The sequence below is a fragment of the Daucus carota genome, chromosome 4 (genome assembly GCF_001625215.2).
Source record: "Daucus carota subsp. sativus chromosome 4, DH1 v3.0, whole genome shotgun sequence".
Classification (NCBI taxonomy): domain Eukaryota; kingdom Viridiplantae; phylum Streptophyta; class Magnoliopsida; order Apiales; family Apiaceae; genus Daucus; species Daucus carota.
In genome coordinates, this window is record NC_030384.2 from 42,498,617 (window position 1) to 42,517,213 (window position 18,597).

Below are 18,597 nucleotides of genomic sequence, written 5' to 3' on the forward strand. Positions count from 1 at the left end.
AATAACTGATAATTAAGTATCTATAATTGAACTCCATAATAAATCTGAAGTTAACCGAATATTATTATTGTTAGCCTCAACTCAGTTCACTTTAAGACTAGCCCAAAATTCAAAACCTAGAAGAACTAAATCATCAAAATGTAACATAAATATATGGAAAGACTTCCAAATTATTTTAAACTATTAATATAATTAAGAAATATAATATTAGGTTTTTTTTTGACGAAATAATATGAGGTTTTTAGTTTTGGTTTATTGTGAAAGAAATGAGTAGTACTTGTTTTGGACACCATGAAAAATGTTATTGAGTAGATAATAATGTTTGGTATTTTTTTTTTTTGCTAGATAACTTTTAATGCTTTTACAAACAATTATGGATAGTATTCTTTTTATTTTTTTTTTAAGCTCTAAACTCTTTAAATTTAAATAAATTAATCATGAAAATTTGAGTTAAATTATCAGTAATCTGTATAAGTGAAAAAGCCAGGATATTGTGAACGGTTGATGATTTCATGATTTTCCTCTTTACAATTATTTAGAAAAAATATGTAACAATTATGTTGTAAGAACGTCAGAAGCATGTAGATAATTAAATAATTGAATGAATACATATAATAACAAGTGTTATTAATATAATACACAGAAGTCTATATATTTACCCGTAGCATTGAAAGAAAGAGAGCAAAAGGAGTGACAAAAGGAGGAGTACGTGATAGATGGAAAGATAAGAGTAGTAGAGAGAGATTGAGAGAGAGATCAATAATGAAGGAGGGATGGGGAGATGGGACCAGCTGAAGTGGGATGGCAGGGCGTGGAAGAGGACGAACATGACTTTGTCGGTTGATTTATGCTCCTCCTCACTCCTCTCTCTAACATCATCGCTTGTTTTCCACTTCTACTAAAAATCTTACACTACATACTTAAATCATCAGTTTAATGTATCTACAGTTGTACTAATGTACATTTAATAAACAACTAACTAAGCAAGGTCCATTAAAGTACTTGTAATTGTAAGAAATACTTAAGCTGGCCACAGCTACACATATTAAGCTAACCTAAAGCAAAGCTAGCTTCAATACAAGCAACCAAGCTGTCTCTTGCTACCTACTACTATTCCCCATATGCCCCCCTGCTGGAACCTCTGCAACACCACCATTCTCCATCTCACCCCTCTTACCTAGCCTAGCCCTATTATCCTCTCCCCACTTTTCTTTCCTTTCCTCTCTTTCACCTCTTCTCCTAACCTTTATTATGCATTTACATTTTTAAAGCTTAGATTTGTTGCCTCTCCTTATATATCTTCCTCACTCTCCTTAAATTTTCCTAGATTACAATTTATGCTGAGATTTATTAGACCCCATTGCTTCTCACTATCCCCACCTTAATCTCCATCCCTCTTTAATCACCACTCCCTATCCTTATCTCTTTACCTACTGGCTAATTTCTTTTAAGATCGTTCAATATTAAGTGCTTATTATTATCGAGTCTAATTCAATGGCACTGAATGGTACTGAGAAGGAAATGAGAATGCCACCTGGTTCCTCATGGTCTTCAGAAACCCTAGATCATGGTAACAACAATAACAGTGCTACGGCTAATCATCACCACCACCTTTCTGATCAGCATCATCAGGATCTAACAGATCGGTTTCAGGTTATGCCTATTTCTGTTGGATCTAAACTCAAGTTACCCACCAAGTACCGCGAGTGCCTCAAGAACCATGCGGCCACCATCGGAGGCCACGTCACCGACGGCTGCGGCGAGTTCATGCCGAGCGGGGATGACGGAACCCTAGAAGCCCTCAAATGCGCTGCATGCAACTGCCACCGCAACTTCCACCGCAAAGAGTCGTGTAACCCTTACGCCGCCGACACCGCGGACTTCGCGAGAACCAACGCCGTCCACCCGCTCCCCCTCCCGCTCCCCGCGCCAATGCCGTCGCCGTCGGCGAGCAGACACCGAAACGTCCACACGCCGCTCAATATGCATTCCAACCACTGGGCCCCCGTGGCCCCGCCGGTGAAGATGGCGTTCGGGAGCGGAAGCGGCGCCGCCACGGACTCTTCCAGCGAAGAGCTCAACTTCAATGCCGGCGGGGCCGTGGCCCCGCCCTACGGCTCCTCCAAGAAAAGATTCAGAACAAAGTTCACACAGGAGCAGAAGGAGAAGATGATGGAGTTCGCCGAGAAAGTCGGGTGGCGAATCCCGAGAGAGGATGACGCGCAAGTACAAAGGTTTTGCGGCGAGATTGGAGTGAAGAGACAGGTGTTTAAGGTTTGGATGCATAATAATAAGAGCACTTCTGCTGTTTCTGCGGCTCCTGCTCATATTGTTAACATTGATGCTTCTGCTGCGGCTGCTGCTGCTGTGGGTGGTGGTGAGGTAATGAAAGATAAGCAGGTTCAAGACTCCACTTATGGGGATTGATGATGGAGCTAGCTAGAGCTAGAGCCAGAGGCAGAGGTACAGCTGCTCATGCTTTGATTCAAGTACACCTCCTAATTAATCTAGCTAGCTTTAATTAATTGGCTTATTATTTGCATTATTCGGACAGATTAAGTAGGGATGTCGTCTGTGTTAATAGAGATAATCTAGCCTAGCTAGTGTAGAAGAATGTTTCATTTTATCATGTCCTGATACTGTTGATTCCTTAATCAGATTAATTATTAGTGTATTAATTCGTCTCGTGAAGTATTTTTGGCTCTCGGCCAAAATAATTAAATTAATTTTGGATTATTGGGGACTAATCCATACATGTTCTTGCTAGTAATTAATGAGTTTCATTCATAAAATTTGGACTCTTAATTAGGCCAAATTCATGCATGGTCTAATCTATTAATCACATATGTAGAGAACGTGTGCTAAATACTTCCACAGCCTTAATTTGCACTGCTTTGGGGCCTAATTACGTGTATCGACTATCGCCATGTATTTGCATTTTGCACATATGACTACGGACGCCTTTGTGGTGAATAATGTTGTTCGTTATTTCTTTCATAATCTGCAAAGATTAGTCAAGTTTCTCACTACTGTCATTTTTTAAAGTTGAAACTGCTGAAGCTGGATTTCTGGTTTCTGAATTCTCACCTCTGGGGCATAATAAAGTAGGTGCTGTAATTAATAAATCGAAAGCCTCGACAAAACAGGCAGGAGATAACTCCGTCTGAAACCATGTGAATGCTATGCAAGAGACCAACAACAATCCATCTGCGCCATATGTACCCTACATTTGGTGTTTGGTGTTTATCTATGTGACCAATTAAAATCATTGTATCGAACATGTGATCCATCGGACGAAAAAATTTGACGTAAGTTTGTCGAATTTTTCTTGTTTTTGTCGAAGTCCATATGTATAAATTAGTTGGTAAAATCGAATAAAATTAATTAATAAACTCACATGATATACGACATGCAAAACTGCAGAACATTACGTGTCAAGTATGCGTTTTCCACTGACATATGTAATGCTTTTCATAATGGCAATCTGATGAAAAGCTTTCAAAGTACATAGAACAACTGAGAAACTGAACAATTTGGGCTACCTGTTAATCATCAGATCATATTTTCGACAGTGTTTATTGTAAAGCTCATACAACAGGTCGGATGACCTTTAATATCGCTCAGATTCTAACTAAGAACAATGACAAATTAAAACTTTAGTCATACATGATAATTACGTACTTAGCGTGTTAAAAAAGTTAATTATGATCTGGTGCTGTCGAAACCACGACCTGGTGCAGTTCCAGTTCTTTTCCGTTGATACTATCGGCCTTATGGATCTTGGTTGGCGTATAGAGCTTCCCTTCGGCAGACTGGCCTTTGTTCTTGGCCTTGAGCTCGTCGAGTTCATAAACACTTTCCTTCTTCGCGTTCTTGTATATGCAGTAGAGCATCATTTGAGCAAAACCAAGTAGGAATCCCAGTACATTTGGTAACTGTCCATGGATGCAAAGACATACCAGATTTCTATCAGAAAGGACTGCTATATATGTGCATACAAATTATTTCCTCACCAAGGGGGAATTATACATATCATTGTAAGTTTAGGTACTTACAGCAATGTAGTAATCTCTAACGAAAAATCCGTAGAAGAACCACATGGTGGCACATAAAGTGAGGAAAAATGAGAGAGTGAACGGCATGAACTCTACGCTCTTTGTCTGTATCACTTGTTTCTGCACCACCAAATATATGCTTAATGTTGTCAATACTGCAGAAGGGAATTTTTGTTCTAGCAAATTTACACGATACATCAACATAGAATTATACCATGATGCTTAGAGGAGCCGCAAAAACAGCAATGTTGATTGCAGCACATATCCATCCGACCAGTGTGACTCTGTCAGGTCCCTCTACCAGGAGCAGGGAGAACAGCACGATGACACCGAGGCCCCCCACGTTGAATATAAGCACCAGCCCGATTGTGAACACCTGCACGATTGTTTAGTGAGGATTGGCATGTATTTAATTAGCAAGTCCAAGTAGATGTGAAAATGAGGGATTAATTTGGATCCGGACCTTAGATTTCTTGGATGCATAGAGCACATAGAGGAAGAGGTAGATTGATTCAATAACACATCCAATGCCATTGATGCTTACGATCATATAAGCGTTGGTCTTGAGAAAGGCATAATACAAGAGTAAGGCGGCACTGAAGAGGGCTACTGAATACGGTATTGATTGAAATCCATCAGATGATTTCTTCGTGTAGATCTGGTAGAAGGTTGGCCTGATCATGAGCATTGCAGACACAGTTATCTACTTGTAATATTGCCATAATAACTCTGAAATTTTATTTATAATTATAAATCTGTAAAACTTACAAGGGTGCCAGGAAAACCAGAAAGGATATAATATTTCCTGCACACAACCAAAAACAAATAATTAATTGGACATGAAGGTACTAGACATTAGTCCAAGGAGCTCAGTTGACAAGAAATCATGCATGCATGGCTGCTAATGCTAAATTTTTATATATACCTAAGAGGCCGAAGATAAAAGCCAGCAGTTCGAAGCTCAGAGCTGCCATTTCTCAAAATCAAGCTCGAATTAATCGGCAGCAAAAGAGATAAATTGCTCTTTGTTTTAGTGTCTAGCTGATAACCAAGTGTGGGTTGATTGTTGTTAACAGCAGGCATATATATAGTAATCAGCAGGGATGAGCAATGTATTGCTGATATGTGGCAGGGAAGTTGCCTCATGGACATTATTTAGTTCGGGTCCTAAGCAATATCATACTGCCTAAACTGCACTCTGATCTCCACCTGTCATTTCTGTAACCAATTGGCTAAGTTCACAAATTGTGTACAAAATTTTAGTAATGTATCTGGAATATCAGTGTGACGGCTGTACAAAATTCCGCCATATTTTTCTCATGTCATGCTATTTTATTTTATTTCTCAAGTCTGTGTTATGGTTTCCTCTCTCAGTCGAAATGTTGATGTATGCCTAAAGTTGCAACTACCTGGGCTAATGCGGCACAGGGAAAACTAGTTTTAATTCGAGTTCAAGTTGAGAAAAATATTCTGAAGTCACTGTGGACCCAAAAGAATTCTCGAATAATGAGTTGGCCAATATAAATTGGATTATTTGTATTTATACAGGGTCTTATAATTATTAATAAAAATGAAACCAATCAAAAATTACCAATTAAAATTGAGAATTTTTTTTAAATACAAACTTTTAGAAATACTTTTTAAAATTCTCTGATCAGGAGATGTGGACCTATAAGATCCTCAGTTTCGTCCGACACACACAGATATTCATGTATGTGTGTTATTTGAGCTGAAAGACGATTCGAAAAGTTGGGCAAGATTTTTGTTAAGAGTTGCCGAATGCAGCAAAATTTTCAAGATATTAACGGAAGAATCTTTAAATAATATCCAAGTGCAGCAAGCCCATATTCGGGCTCGCTTTTCCACCAGATACCAAAAGAACAAATATTCAAATATTCATATTTGTTTTTGAAGGTAAATAAAATTGAAGTACCAGAAGTTTTTTTATTAGCCTTCATCTGTTGTTATTTAATTCACAAATAAAAGTTGGAGATTTCAGAACCGTGCAGTTTTCTTTTTCTTTTTTTCTTTCGCCAACTTGGATTGAAAATTAGAGTATATTGAGTAGAGGTAAGAAGTGACTAACAGAAGGCCCTTATACACAAGAGGGAGCAGGACCGGAACGACCTGCATCTGTGAATCTACTGGTGTTTGTTTCCAAAAACTGCAAATTTTTGCTTAACAACATCTTGAATTTCAGGTAAGTTTGCATGACATGATGACAGTGTTTAATGGATGATATAAGTGCCGTGGTATCATGAACTATTTAATTACGCGGCCTCTAATTTGGACCTCTCTATACTAATCATCAGCTTAAATTTAGGTTCTTTAACACAAAGACGATATAAACAGCATTTATGTACAAAGGTGTACAAAGGTGTTCTCTCTTCATTAGCCTATACTATATACATCCGCACACAAAGAAGTGGCTGTGGTATACATGAGTTGGCCATCCTATATACTTAACATTGCCAAATCTTTTTTTTTATGAGTAATTAAGATGTGAGCAAAGTATAAGGTCCAAGAATCCCTTTTGCAGATTTTGGTTGCGCATGAATTTGGACAACTTGAATATGTATAAACTGTTTGGACAAAATAATAATATAACATCACAAATTTTAATTGGATAATATTTAGTTTTCTTTTAAAAATACACATTATTATAGGATTTTATATAATATAATATATAAAATATAACAAACCCTTTATAGATAATAAAATCAAAATATTTTATAGGATTAATTGATAATTTACGTAATGTTTGTAAGATTTTACAATTATTATTTATGATTATATATATATATATTTCTTTTAAAAGATCATTTAAAATTTCATCATTAGTGTTTATCAATAATATACAATTTCCCTAACAAATATTTTTAGTATTGGGTTCTATTACATGATCAAACAATAATTTTGTAAGCTGTACGGTATTTTCACTTATTTAAATTTTAATTTACTAAAAAATAGGTAAGATTGAATATGATATCAATCATATAAATGGAGTTGGCATATGGCTTGATCATTGAATGTTGTAAGAATTTATTCGGTCAATCTGATATTTTTATTTATATAGTGATTTGGATTTAAGCCATTTCAAATTCTTTTTGTTTATATTCACTGTTCGTTTAAAAATATTTATTATATTAAAATAAGAACAGTACATGAGTTTTAGTTAGAGAATTTATGAAAAAACTCTTTTTTTGTTTCTTTATAACATTACTCTATTTTCGAAAATATATAAAAAGAAAGTATGATTCACAATTATAAAAAGTTAGACAATTTTTTTAATACAATTTACGAACAAATGAAATCCAAATCACCATTTTTAGATGCGCTTCAAAAAAAAAAATTAGATAAAAACCAAAGTTCTGCAGCTGGTCCACCAGTGCATTTACTTGCAAGATCATCTGTGATCGTAAAATCGTATATTTGCAAAAAAAAAGTTCAAAAAACAATTTTTGACGATTTTCTTAAAGAAAGTAAGCAATTTAATAATAAATTATTTTAAAATACTTATATAACTTTTTTGTGAAGTCAAAATCTAGAAAATATAGTATTTTCAACTTACCAAACTGGGAAGATAGCTGCAAGTTCATGTGTCACTTTATAAAACAGAAGTTGGATAAGTGGTGACCAATGAGGAAGAGTGCTGGCTGCTTGGCCTGTGCTCAGGAGTTCAAAAATGCATGTCACCTTGAAAACTTAGTCAAACACGCAGTGTATCCCATTTCACCGTACCTCTCCACCATTTACCAAAACGAGAATTACACTGCAATTGCTGAATATTTTTTCCCTGTTGTGGTTAATTTGTTGAAGATTTGAAGTTAAGATTAGCTACAACAAAACAAACTATAATGCATACCAGAGGTGACAAAATAATATGATAAACCAGCTGGAACTTAAAACTAAGATAAGATTACATCAAATACAAATGGACATAAACGTTGTTTCTGGTACAATTTTTGTTACAGAAATGCAGATAATCCTTCCTCTCTTTATTTAGACATAAGCTGATCTCTTTGCCATGTAAATAACATAGGCAACAGCCAGCTCTTATTTTTTCGAAATGGAGGAAGTACAATACTAAGTACATAGACATTTAATATTTAGGAAGCTTGAGCACCATCCACTTTATACAATTGTGCTCCTTCTACAAATTTATTTTGCATAAGTTGAGTAGTGCCCGCATTGCTTTACTGGAGCCTTATGTTCTTGAACAGTCTGTCATATGTTAAAAGGAAGAGAGTGAGACTAAACTGAAATTCAGACAATGTAGTTTGCTTTTACATATCTATATGGATCATATCATGTGTTTGATTCTGTGATGTTGTGCATGAGATGAAAAGGAAAGAACTTACCTCTGTTCATTCTCAAATGCTCTCCCATTGGCTCCGCTGGTTCTGTAATTGGGTAATGGTACCTGGTCAGACTCTATTTTCATAATGTCTTTCACAAGGAGTTCGAAGTGCCTCTTAACTTCTTCCGCGGATTTTCCATCCACCACCCTGGATATGTTATGCCAGCGGTCAGGGGTGTCCCTGTCATATATTGCCAAAGCATGTTCAAATTGCTCGTTCTGCCTTTGCGTCCAGGAAGAAGCAGAGTTTCGCGAAGAGGAGATGAAGTTTGATGCCATTGTCAAGGTGAATGAATAACAAAGGGGATTATGGTGAAAAAATGATGAGAACAAGGAGGGAAGTGAATAGCTGCTTCAGTCAAGGGAGTATACAATAGTCAAGGAGGATGGTGGGATGTTTTAACTGATTGCCATTCGAGCTCCTTTTATACAGGAGGAAATTGTCTGCTGGTGCAAGTTGGAATTTTTTTTTTTTTGTTAAGAAGGTACAAGAAGATGAGATTCTTTTTCTTTAGAGCCACAACATGAAACTATTCTTAGCCCTCAGGACATATGTAGTGGATAAAAGTGAGTAGTGTTTCAAAGGACAAGCTCTTAATGAATTCTCAGAAAGTAGTTCCGGTGTCTTTTATTATATCATCATTAAGTGGATCTCTTGAGTTCTACCTAGCTGTGGGGTTAGAACCTGAATTTTAATCCTACTATTTAATGCAGATGAAGTAAACAGCAAACTCATAGCATGTGTCCCCGAAAGCTAGATAAATAAAGACTAACAATCCTGCCAGCTCTTGAGGCATATTGCTGCCAATTTCATACAGAAACTTGCTGCAAGTCTTAAATCACATAGCATTTTGAGCATATTAAAGAACTAAGTAGTTTATATTAATCTTGTTCTTCGCTAAATCTGCCTATTTTCTCACTTCCGACAGTGAATACTACATATTAACTATTAGCCATGTATAAGCCTCAAGTCGGATTCTGCTCCTCAGCTAACATTCTGCCCAACCATCAAGGCAGCAATTAATAAAGTGAGTACTCCTGAATGATCACTTATCCACTTTTTTGGAATCACTCGGAATGTTAGCCTTATCAGTAAGTTCATCTCATGATGCTCCACATTTTAGTCTCATTTGGACCATCAGAGTAATTTTAAGTTGAATACAGTGGCATGACACTGGGTCTATTCTCTTCCAGCTGTTGGGTTCCCATTCAACGTCATATCTGGTTATATCAGACCTTGCTAAAACAAAAAATATAATTTAAATTGCAGTAAGCTGATGCTAATTCAGAGTTGCTTGTTTCTTTAACACATTGCAGCTGTTAATTTTAATCTTATCTCGGATGATATTCTATACTTGACTATATGGACATTGTCATGCAAGAATACATTTACTGTCAGTGTGCATAATAATTAACTTGATTGGTTGCAAAAAAAGTAAATAATAAGCTGCAGATTCACTGTGAAGTTATATTGGTCAAAACTGTCAAATCACAAGGAAAAGAAAATTTGGAGGCTGCACAACTTGCTGGGATCCTTTTAAGATACTATCCACCTGATCGTGGAGGACCCTGCTACTATGTGATATTGAGGTAATTGCGCTAGGAATCTCTACAACACTAGGCATTTTGTTGATATTTCGAATCCTTATCATTCTGGAGTCTGCTTCATAGAAATTGATATTGAAGGATTCCCCCTTTAACTCAGGAAAAATAATATCTGTATTCTATATGGTCCTTCCCATGATTAAAGCCAACATATATTTAAATGGCTTGGTCAAAATGGATTAGCCTGGTTGTTGTCATCATAAATATGTCGATTCCTCTGCTATAATTGAATTTATTTAAAATAAGCAATCTGTTTTGGATGGTAAATGTACTGATATTTGACTTTGTAGCAACTTGTGTGGTTCTAGTTAAGATAGAATCTTCTGGTAAAGTGAAGCTTACAGGAAGAACTCTGGTCTCAGAATTGACATGGGAAAGTAGAAAAGAGAAGTACTTTTGGTGATGGAATGTTCCAAATGATAAGGATCAGATAAGAGCATCTTCAGCACAAACCAATCGATGGGTATTGCAGAACTTCACTTGGTAAATTTATGTTTTTAAGTTGATACAGTTGTAGATTACAGTATATCTTTAAGGGACTAGATTCCTCTTCACGACCAATCTTCTGTTATATTCCATTGATTTAGGATTGCGTTATAAGATATGATTTTCAGTTTAATGTAAAGTAGAGAAGCTGTCAAATAGAGCTAGATTCAAAGGATCTAGTTGGTAATCTCATGAATGCTACAGCAAATTAAGTACTGTATGATCTATTATGAAGAGAAAATGCCGATAATTGTCAGGACTTCAGCTGGAGATCCTACTTCCTAAATAATTCTACACCTAGCACTTACATTTTTCCTATTTCTGTTCAGCAAAAGTTAGGACCGTTCACAAAGGTTCTGAAAGTTGGAGGTTAATGTAGCAATGCACTAGAATGCTTGTTCCGATATGGCTTATATATGAAGTCATTCATTTCACTTGTGCAATTTATTTTTAGTCTGAATTTTAAGTTCAGTTTTGTTGGAATGAATAAATGAAGAAAAGATGACTTAAAAAAATTGCAGGACATGTCAGTGAAGAACATTAAAGGTAGGAGCGAAAAACTTGAGAGATACGAGTTAAGTAGAAATGGCCATTGATCCGATCATCCCTATATCAGTTTTAGTCTAAAATCTTATCACTGCAATGAAAAAACAATAAGTTACAATTATATCACAAAATCATACCAATTCTGTTTGGTTCTCACTGTATATTGTTAGCCAACCAGCTGTGGCTTAGAATATTGCAAATTCTCAGCTAGAGAAGGAAGGGAGGGTGCTTAGTTCATACAGTTCTTTTTTTTCTTTTTCCTTAAAATTTAAGAAAATATAACTCAAATACCGGAATAGATTATACTAACTAAAGCCGTTAAGCTTTCCCAAGGTTTAAGATACATGTCAGAGATTTATAGTGCCCTTCTTTTACCAAGTATATTATTTATTCATCAACCATAACTTTCTCTGCAATTTATGCATCTGCGCATACGGGTTCTACTGTAGTATCTTTGTTAGCAGCTGGAGGCTTCAAAATTCTCTAAATCTTTAAAACTGCTAATAGATAAAGCTGTCATTACCTGCATTACCTAAGAATGTTGGTGTCGGATGTTACTGCAATCAGCTTGTTCTGTAGAAATAGGTAGAAGTATAGGTTGAGACTTATAATAAGAGAACCTTCATTTTTACGGAGTAGAATTAGTGAATACAAACCAGTACCTTTACCAACTTAGCTAATTTTTCCTGTGCAATCATTTTCATCAAATTGATTGTTTAAAATCACATCCTAGCCAACCACAAGGGTAAAAATTGACTATGGCCAAACTAAGCCTGCATTCTTCATTTAAATCTTGTTAAGTTGGTCTGATGGATGGTTTGCTGAAAACTGAGTAGATCACTTTTAGCAGATTCCAGGGTCTGCAAAAGAGAACCTTCGACCATGCTTCATTCACTACAGAGAGAAATTAGGATGCTTTATAAAATTTTCAAATACCTCGCCGCACTTCTTCCAGGAAATGCTCAAACATATAGAAGCTGGGGAATGATCAGACAAGTAGAAAGTACAAAGTGAGCAAGAGACGTGCAACATTGTTATATTTTCTTAATAGGACTTGTTGTTCCTTGTTCCACCCTCTCGTACTCACCTCCTCTCGGATTTCAAGAATCGCTTGGGATTTGATGTATAAATTTAAAAATTTATTTTTTTTCGCTTAAACCTCATGTATAAAACTCATAACTGATACCAAACCAAACGAAAATTTCTCACCTCAAAATCAACCCCCAATTCCAAGCCTACAACTACTGTACAAAGGCAAGTTCCTCATAATCTTCACTCCATTTTTCTTCAAACAATACAATAGTATATAGACTTGATGGAATTGAAAATTTTATGCAAATAGTTTAATTATCAAAATTATTCAAATTAAATCAAATGCATAATTTAAATTTGAATCAGCAGGACAAGCAATCGTAATTTTATGTTCCTTATATTGTATTAAATTAGATTAAAAAGTATAATTGATTATTCCAACATGGGTGAAAAACTATAGTAAATCCTTAAATCTCGTGGGGTTATTATAATATCTTGCGTAGCCGCCACAACTATGGTCACTTTCCCACAGCTAGTTTCTTGAACCCCTGTTACTTGGTCTCCAAGTTGCTAGGGTTTTATATATATACAGCAATCTCTATTATATTCATACACAATCGCCTTTTGAATCTTTGATCATAACATGGGTCAGCCTCATCGACGCGACTCTTTGAAGAATTCTTCAAATATAAAGAAACGCAGAAAATCAAGATTCACAAGAATGCTGCATGATCTCGAAAAGTCTGATCATCATGATTTTCTAACATCATTGTCATTAAAAGAGAAGCGTCAGGATAAGATGTTAGGATTGCAAGACTTGAATCAAGATTTGGTGAACGAGATTCTTTCACGTGTGCCGTTGAAATCTCGAACCAAACTCAAGTCTGTCTCGAGAAGCTGGAGGACTTGCATCAATTCTCTCCGTGTTTCCATGCCTCTGACAAGCTCCTCGGGGCTCGTCGTGTTTCTCAAGAAGTCATTGATGCTTATTCGACTCTGTGATAAGGCTTTTGTGCATAGCGCAAGTGTGCATTCGTGTTTATTGCATAGTAATTATCCTTATCTTGTTGATTCTTGCAATGGTTTGCTTCTGTATGGGACTTGTGATGATGTTTCTTGGACGTACCATGTGGCAAGACCTCATTTTGATCGCGTTGTGGGGCTGCCTACAGCGCTGCCTCCTGCTCATTCTGTTTCGAGGTTGGTTTACACTAGGTTATTGGTTGATGGTTTGAGTTATGATAAGTTCAAGATTCTGTGTTTGTTTCTGAATGAGGTAGATTTTGGTGCTGAAACAATACAATGCATGATTTTTGATTCAAGGGAGGGTGAGTGGATCGAGCATGAGGCACGATTGGTGAATTCGGATCTCTTGAGAGGAGATGGTTTTGTCAGAGGAAAATGTTTTAGGCCTAGTGTTTATAGTGGAAAGAGATTATACTGCATATGGAGTTTGTGTTTGCTGATTTATGATGACAAAAAGGGAGTTTTTAAACTTGTTCAATTGCCAGAGACCTCGAAATCCTCAGAAAGTGTGAAGAAAAATAATACTGATCACCTCTTTCAGCTTCTGTGGGAATCAGATGGACGACTACACTTTTGTGCTCCTGCGGCTGATAATCAGGGGTTTTGCATATGGGCTTATGTTGGTGACGGTGATAATGACTTCATGGATCACAATTTGATGTGGAAATTCAAGCAATTCATTATGGTAAAGGACAATTTAAAATTAGGCTTGTCTTGGAGAAGAGCCCAGCCAGTTGCATTCAACGAGGATTTACAACGTTTGTATATGTTGGTCATCACAGCAGGAGTTATTGTGTCATATAGTTTTGAAACTCAGAGATTCGACAAAGTATGGTCTATTGGCGAGCTAGGTCACATTAATCTCATGTCCAATATTTTTCCTTTTATACTGGGTTCGACAAGTAAAATGGAATAATCCTTTACTCAATAATATTTTACTGCAATCTGATGCGGGGAACTCAAGCGGCTTGTTATGCTCAAGAGCAGTTCATTATCAGGCTGGTTCAAGAAAAGAATGCAGCCAGTTGCATTCAGTCAGGATTTACAGCAATTCTTGATGTCGATCAAGCTGGCAGGACTAGTTATTGCTTTGTATAGTGTTGAAACTCAGAAAGTCCAGAAATTATGGTCTATTGGTGAGTAAGGTGACAATAATCTTATGTTCAAATGCTGTACGATTTTACTGCAATCTGAGTGTGTAATGTAAACGTTTAGTAGGTACAGAGCATGAATTTACACCTTCAAAACCAAATAATATTTGTAAGGAATTTTACTTTATAATGTGTCTATAAAGCAACTTACATTTGCATTTTTGATATTACAATACTTTGGAGTAAAGCACATTTTTCTGTCGTACAGAACAGTTAGTTTACCTCTTATGTTTTGAGTCTTTTGACTGATCTTATTTTATGGATCATAGAAATTTAGGCATAATTAAGTTTATAATTGTATAGATGAGATCCCCTGTTGCTTTTGTTATAGACAGGTAAAATTTTCTTTATCATACTCAAATACTCCTGTCAGCAAAAAGAATCAACACTTGAACTGTTGAACACAGTTTTGGCAGTCAAGGATGGGCGGATCTAGTAAGAGGCATGGCGGACACGTGTCCCCCCTAAAATTTTTTTTGACGTGTTTTCACCATTCTAAATTTTATAAAATTATAGAAATGCTCCCACAAAATTTCAAAATATATAGATGATTTTTGAAAATGTGCTTGGTGCCCTCCTAGGAAAATAATCCTAGATCCATCCCTGCTGAGTCAGTCAATACTATAATATCTGTCTTGATATCTTCTATGTGTTAATACTTAATGTTATAGATGTATATCGATCCCTTTACTGTTGTCTTCCCAAAGTTTCCATAATTACAGATGACAGGAAACTGTTATATACAATTCCTGTCTAGTTACACATATACTGATATACAGAACTAAGTGGTTCCAGCAAATAGACTTTAGCACCTGGAATCTGGATAGGCTGCCTTCAGGTACTGAATACATTAAGCCTATTGAATATTGATTGTCAATTTCATTTGCAATATGAGATCTATAGCCCCCTGTGGTACACGATTGTGATCCACGTCTAGAGGCTTATTTTCTCAGAAGCTTTAATACAACACAGATGAGGCCACTGGATTTAAGTGTAACAAACAAGCCTTATTAAGAGAAAAAGCTTTGTTCCTACTACAGTGAAGAGTGAAAAGATGGAGGAAACTCCCCATCAGTCTGGTTATCCACCGTTTCTTTTCCTATAGTTTTACCTTCACTTTCACTGAAATTTGTCTTCCGGCTTCTTGATTCCGTTTTATCATTATCCTTGAATTTAATTTGCAGGACAACATTCATCCCTCCTCCTAAAAGCTTATCCTTTGCTAACCATCTTTGTATTTTACCTGAAGTCGTTTTCGGAACATTCCCACTCTTAACAAGAACCACCATTCCAACTTCAACTTTCTCGTCCTTCATCACTCCTCTCCTTATCTCTTCACTTAATGCCCTCAGTGTCTCAGTTTTTACTTCACTTGTCTGCATCTCAGCTACAACAGCTATTGTTCCTTTAGAGACCTTGAATGCAGCAAGGCAGCCAGCACGCAGAAGATTTGGACAACTGTTATACGCTGCAGTCTCTATATAATGAGGATGAATCTCCCTTCCACTTTCTTGGAGTTCTATAACATCTGAAGATCGTCCTGTGACAAAGAGAAATCTTTCTTCTCCCTTGACAACTCCCCTATCCCCGGTTCTGACAAAACATCGGCCTACTTTATCTTTAAGCCTCCCTTGAAAAATTTCTCGGGTCATTGCAGGGTGGTCTAGGTAGCCTGAACCGTTGCTAGGTGAGGCAATCCATATCTCTCCTTCGAACCCATCCACAACAGGCTCGCAGGTCTCTTCATTTACAATCATAACTTCAATATCCTCTTTCTCACCTCTGGCACTTAAATCAAGCCTTGCACTAGGTAAGAGACTCTTGTAAGTTGGGAAATGATTAGCATTGTCACCACTTCTCCAAGCTGTTGAAACAAAGGTGCAATTCTCTGCTAATCCATAAGACGGTGATATAGACAATGGATTTAGGCCTAATGGCGTAAACACTTGCACAAATTCATCTACTGATGCCTTGTAAAGAGGCTCATTGATGATAATCAACTTTTTCATACTCCACAAGTTTATAGGAATTCCCTTTTCAATGCCACCTCGCTTTACAACAAGGGGTAATGTGAACGAGGGAACAGGGGTGCAAGTAGCCTTGAACTCAGAAATCAGCTCCAGCCACAACCTAGGCCGTCTTATAAATGCACTTGGAGATATCAACACAGATGTTGCTCCTGATACAATTGTTAGTAACAGAAACATAAGGCCGCAATCATGGTACTGAGGCAACCATGATGTGATCACGCTGTTTGGATGAAGATCATAAGCTTTTCTCGCCACTCTGACGTTATGAGCAGCTGCTCCTGCTGTCACTAACACAGGCTTTGGAATCCCTGTTGCACCCGAAGTGTACTGAATCAAGTACACATTATCCTGTTTACAGCCATTATATGTTGAAAAGCTCAAGCCTGAATTCACTTTTTTCTCTTTAAGTTCAGTGGTGGATATCCAAAGAATGTTCTGTAACAGCTTGCAAAGCCTCTCATTTGTAGAAGGCTGAGAGGAAATGTATTTTCTGACACGTGTGATGTAATCAGAATGCGCTATGGCTGCCTTAGGTTTTGTTTGGGAAAGAACTCTAACAAGATGGTGGTGATCATTGTTAGTAAAAGATGGGTTGGGGGGGATAATAGGGACTCCTAACAAGCCTGCTCTTTGACAGCCAAAAAGCACCTCGACAAATTCAAGCCCCGGTGAACATAGCATGACTACTGTATCACCTCTATGCAGAGAAAGGAGAAGTTGGGAAGAAATGCACTGTGCCGAATTATTGAGTTGCTCATAGGTGAGAATTGAGCTCTGAGTCACAGTATACGGACCATTTTCAGCCCAAACGAATGCAGGTTTTGAGCGAAAAGCAGGAAGATTAGCCCATACTGGGAGATATCGATCAACTACAGGCTGGTCGGGGAAGTAGGGATCATAGTTCTCGTAGACCATGCTAGGAGTTGTGTGCATGCTGTTTGTCATTTGGTTGCAAGGCTACGTAGTCTGTATGAGCTTATTATATAGGACAACAGACGAAGAATACCAAGTAGAGAATAAGATTTACTGAAGGATAATTCTTTGAGTAGTAAGAATATGCTATAACTAATTGCTCAGACAATGTTGTTTAGTTGATGTCTTTACCCTCCCCTATCAATTTATTGTTGCTTACTTTATAGGAATCAGTAAAGCCCAGGGCTATCTGCGTATTACTGGCGTTTAATATATTATACTACAGCCCTTGATCTTTCATACTAAGACCAATATTCGATCTGCAAAATGCTTAAAAAACTGTAGTAGGATTTCAGAGTTGGTTTTATTTGGATGAATAATTTATACCAGACGGCTGGATGGACGAATAAGGCATTTGAATATCCGAATATGCTCACTGATCGACGTGTTCTATAGCTACAACGCTAAAACATCACAAATCACTAGAATACATTACGCCATTTACATTGAAACAAAATAGAGCCTCATATTCAAGACTCTCTGTCTCTTTATTACTTTAAAATGCCGCAAAAGAACAAGAGTTACTGAAACCATTGCTCTGCGACTTAAAGATGTAAAGATTGCGTTCACGATAACTATCTTTTGCATAGAGCTTACTCATTTTCTCACTGTTTCATTAGGCTGAAGAGCCAAACTAGCTGTATAAGTACACAATATTTTATTTAAAACCTCGCCATTTAACATGGCACGTATAACATATTTACATGCACTGATGCGTAGACAAAGAGTCAGATGCGTATATGGACAGATCTAATGTTCTAGATGTTATCATGAGATGTACTCCCGTGTTTGTGCATATCTTCTGAGGGATCTCTATTATTCATAAAGTGGCAAGCAGGTTGGGACAATTGAGCAGATGCTATGTCTGTTTCGCAAGAAATTCATTTGAAACTGATACCCGTTATGAATGTTGCATCAGCCAAGGAGGTTATTATGAAAAATCTTTCCTCTGTCAATCTATTAAAAGATGAGAATAAGAATCGGGAATGAGAATGTTGTATGAAAATTCTAATGAGAACAATATGAAATAGGCAAATATGGATTAATCCAAAATACTAACCTATGAGATAAAAGTTCTGATTTTTGGGACTCATAAATGCCCCTAAATGAATATATCCATCAGCTTGTTTTTTTGTTTTGTTTTTGTCCTTTAACTCTCTCTAGATTCCCACCAGAGCTATTTACTTGTAAGTCTGTAACCTCATGTATGTTAGAGTACCTGAGGCCTGTGAGGCTACCTGCGAGCTGCTCTCTAGTTCTTATATATGTCGTAGGCCTAAAAACAATATCTGTTAAGAAGACAAGATTTACGTCTCAGATTCTCAGACACTGAC

The 18,597-nt window shown here is 36.8% G+C and overlaps 4 protein-coding genes across 4 annotated transcripts; 1 reads left to right on the top strand and 3 right to left on the bottom strand.

Moving 5' to 3' along the window:
* Positions 1-1,001: 1,001 nt before the first annotated feature.
* LOC108217410 (zinc-finger homeodomain protein 6) lies at positions 1,002-2,678 on the top strand. Its single transcript, XM_064090999.1, has one exon. It carries the CDS (start codon positions 1,495-1,497, stop codon positions 2,425-2,427), a length of 933 nt encoding a protein of 310 aa, XP_063947069.1. The 5' UTR covers positions 1,002-1,494; the 3' UTR covers positions 2,428-2,678.
* Positions 2,679-3,518: 840 nt separating this feature from the next.
* LOC108215646 (bidirectional sugar transporter NEC1) lies at positions 3,519-5,111 on the bottom strand. Its single transcript, XM_017388176.2, has 6 exons — positions 4,981-5,111; positions 4,824-4,860; positions 4,519-4,729; positions 4,270-4,431; positions 4,056-4,175; positions 3,519-3,935 (listed from the first exon to the last, which is right to left on the bottom strand). Exons 1-6 carry the CDS (start codon positions 5,027-5,029, stop codon positions 3,699-3,701), a joined length of 816 nt encoding a protein of 271 aa, XP_017243665.1. The 5' UTR covers positions 5,030-5,111; the 3' UTR covers positions 3,519-3,698.
* A 2,863-nt stretch (positions 5,112-7,974) lies between these two features.
* LOC108217928 (protein RADIALIS-like 3) lies at positions 7,975-9,119 on the bottom strand. Its single transcript, XM_017390839.2, has 2 exons — positions 8,417-9,119; positions 7,975-8,279 (listed from the first exon to the last, which is right to left on the bottom strand). Exons 1-2 carry the CDS (start codon positions 8,692-8,694, stop codon positions 8,252-8,254), a joined length of 306 nt encoding a protein of 101 aa, XP_017246328.1. The 5' UTR covers positions 8,695-9,119; the 3' UTR covers positions 7,975-8,251.
* Positions 9,120-15,295: 6,176 nt separating this feature from the next.
* Positions 15,296-17,206, bottom strand: LOC108217411 (uncharacterized). Its single transcript, XM_017390243.1, has one exon. The coding sequence runs from the start codon at positions 17,204-17,206 to the stop codon at positions 15,296-15,298; it is 1,911 nt and encodes a 636-aa protein (XP_017245732.1).
* Between the last annotated feature and the right edge of the window lie 1,391 nt (positions 17,207-18,597).

What these genes read in the sequence shown, in the direction of transcription:
- LOC108215646 (XM_017388176.2), bottom strand. Translation starts at nt 5,029, where the DNA reads ATGGCAGCTCTGAGCTTCGAACTGCTGGCTTTTATCTTCGGCCTCTTA. An exon ending in TTTTATCTTCGGCCTCTTAG is followed by an intron (nt 4,861 to 4,980) that starts GTATATATAAAA and finishes GGTTGTGTGCAG; the next exon opens with GAAATATTATATCCTTTCTG. An exon ending in TTAGAGATTACTACATTGCT is followed by an intron (nt 3,936 to 4,055) that starts GTAAGTACCTAA and finishes ATCCATGGACAG; the next exon opens with TTACCAAATGTACTGGGATT.
- LOC108217410 (XM_064090999.1), top strand. Translation starts at nt 1,495, where the DNA reads ATGGCACTGAATGGTACTGAGAAGGAAATGAGAATGCCACCTGGTTCC.
- LOC108217928 (XM_017390839.2), bottom strand. Translation starts at nt 8,694, where the DNA reads ATGGCATCAAACTTCATCTCCTCTTCGCGAAACTCTGCTTCTTCCTGG. An exon ending in GCATTTGAGAATGAACAGAG is followed by an intron (nt 8,280 to 8,416) that starts GTAAGTTCTTTC and finishes AACATATGACAG; the next exon opens with ACTGTTCAAGAACATAAGGC.
- LOC108217411 (XM_017390243.1), bottom strand. Translation starts at nt 17,206, where the DNA reads ATGGTCTACGAGAACTATGATCCCTACTTCCCCGACCAGCCTGTAGTT.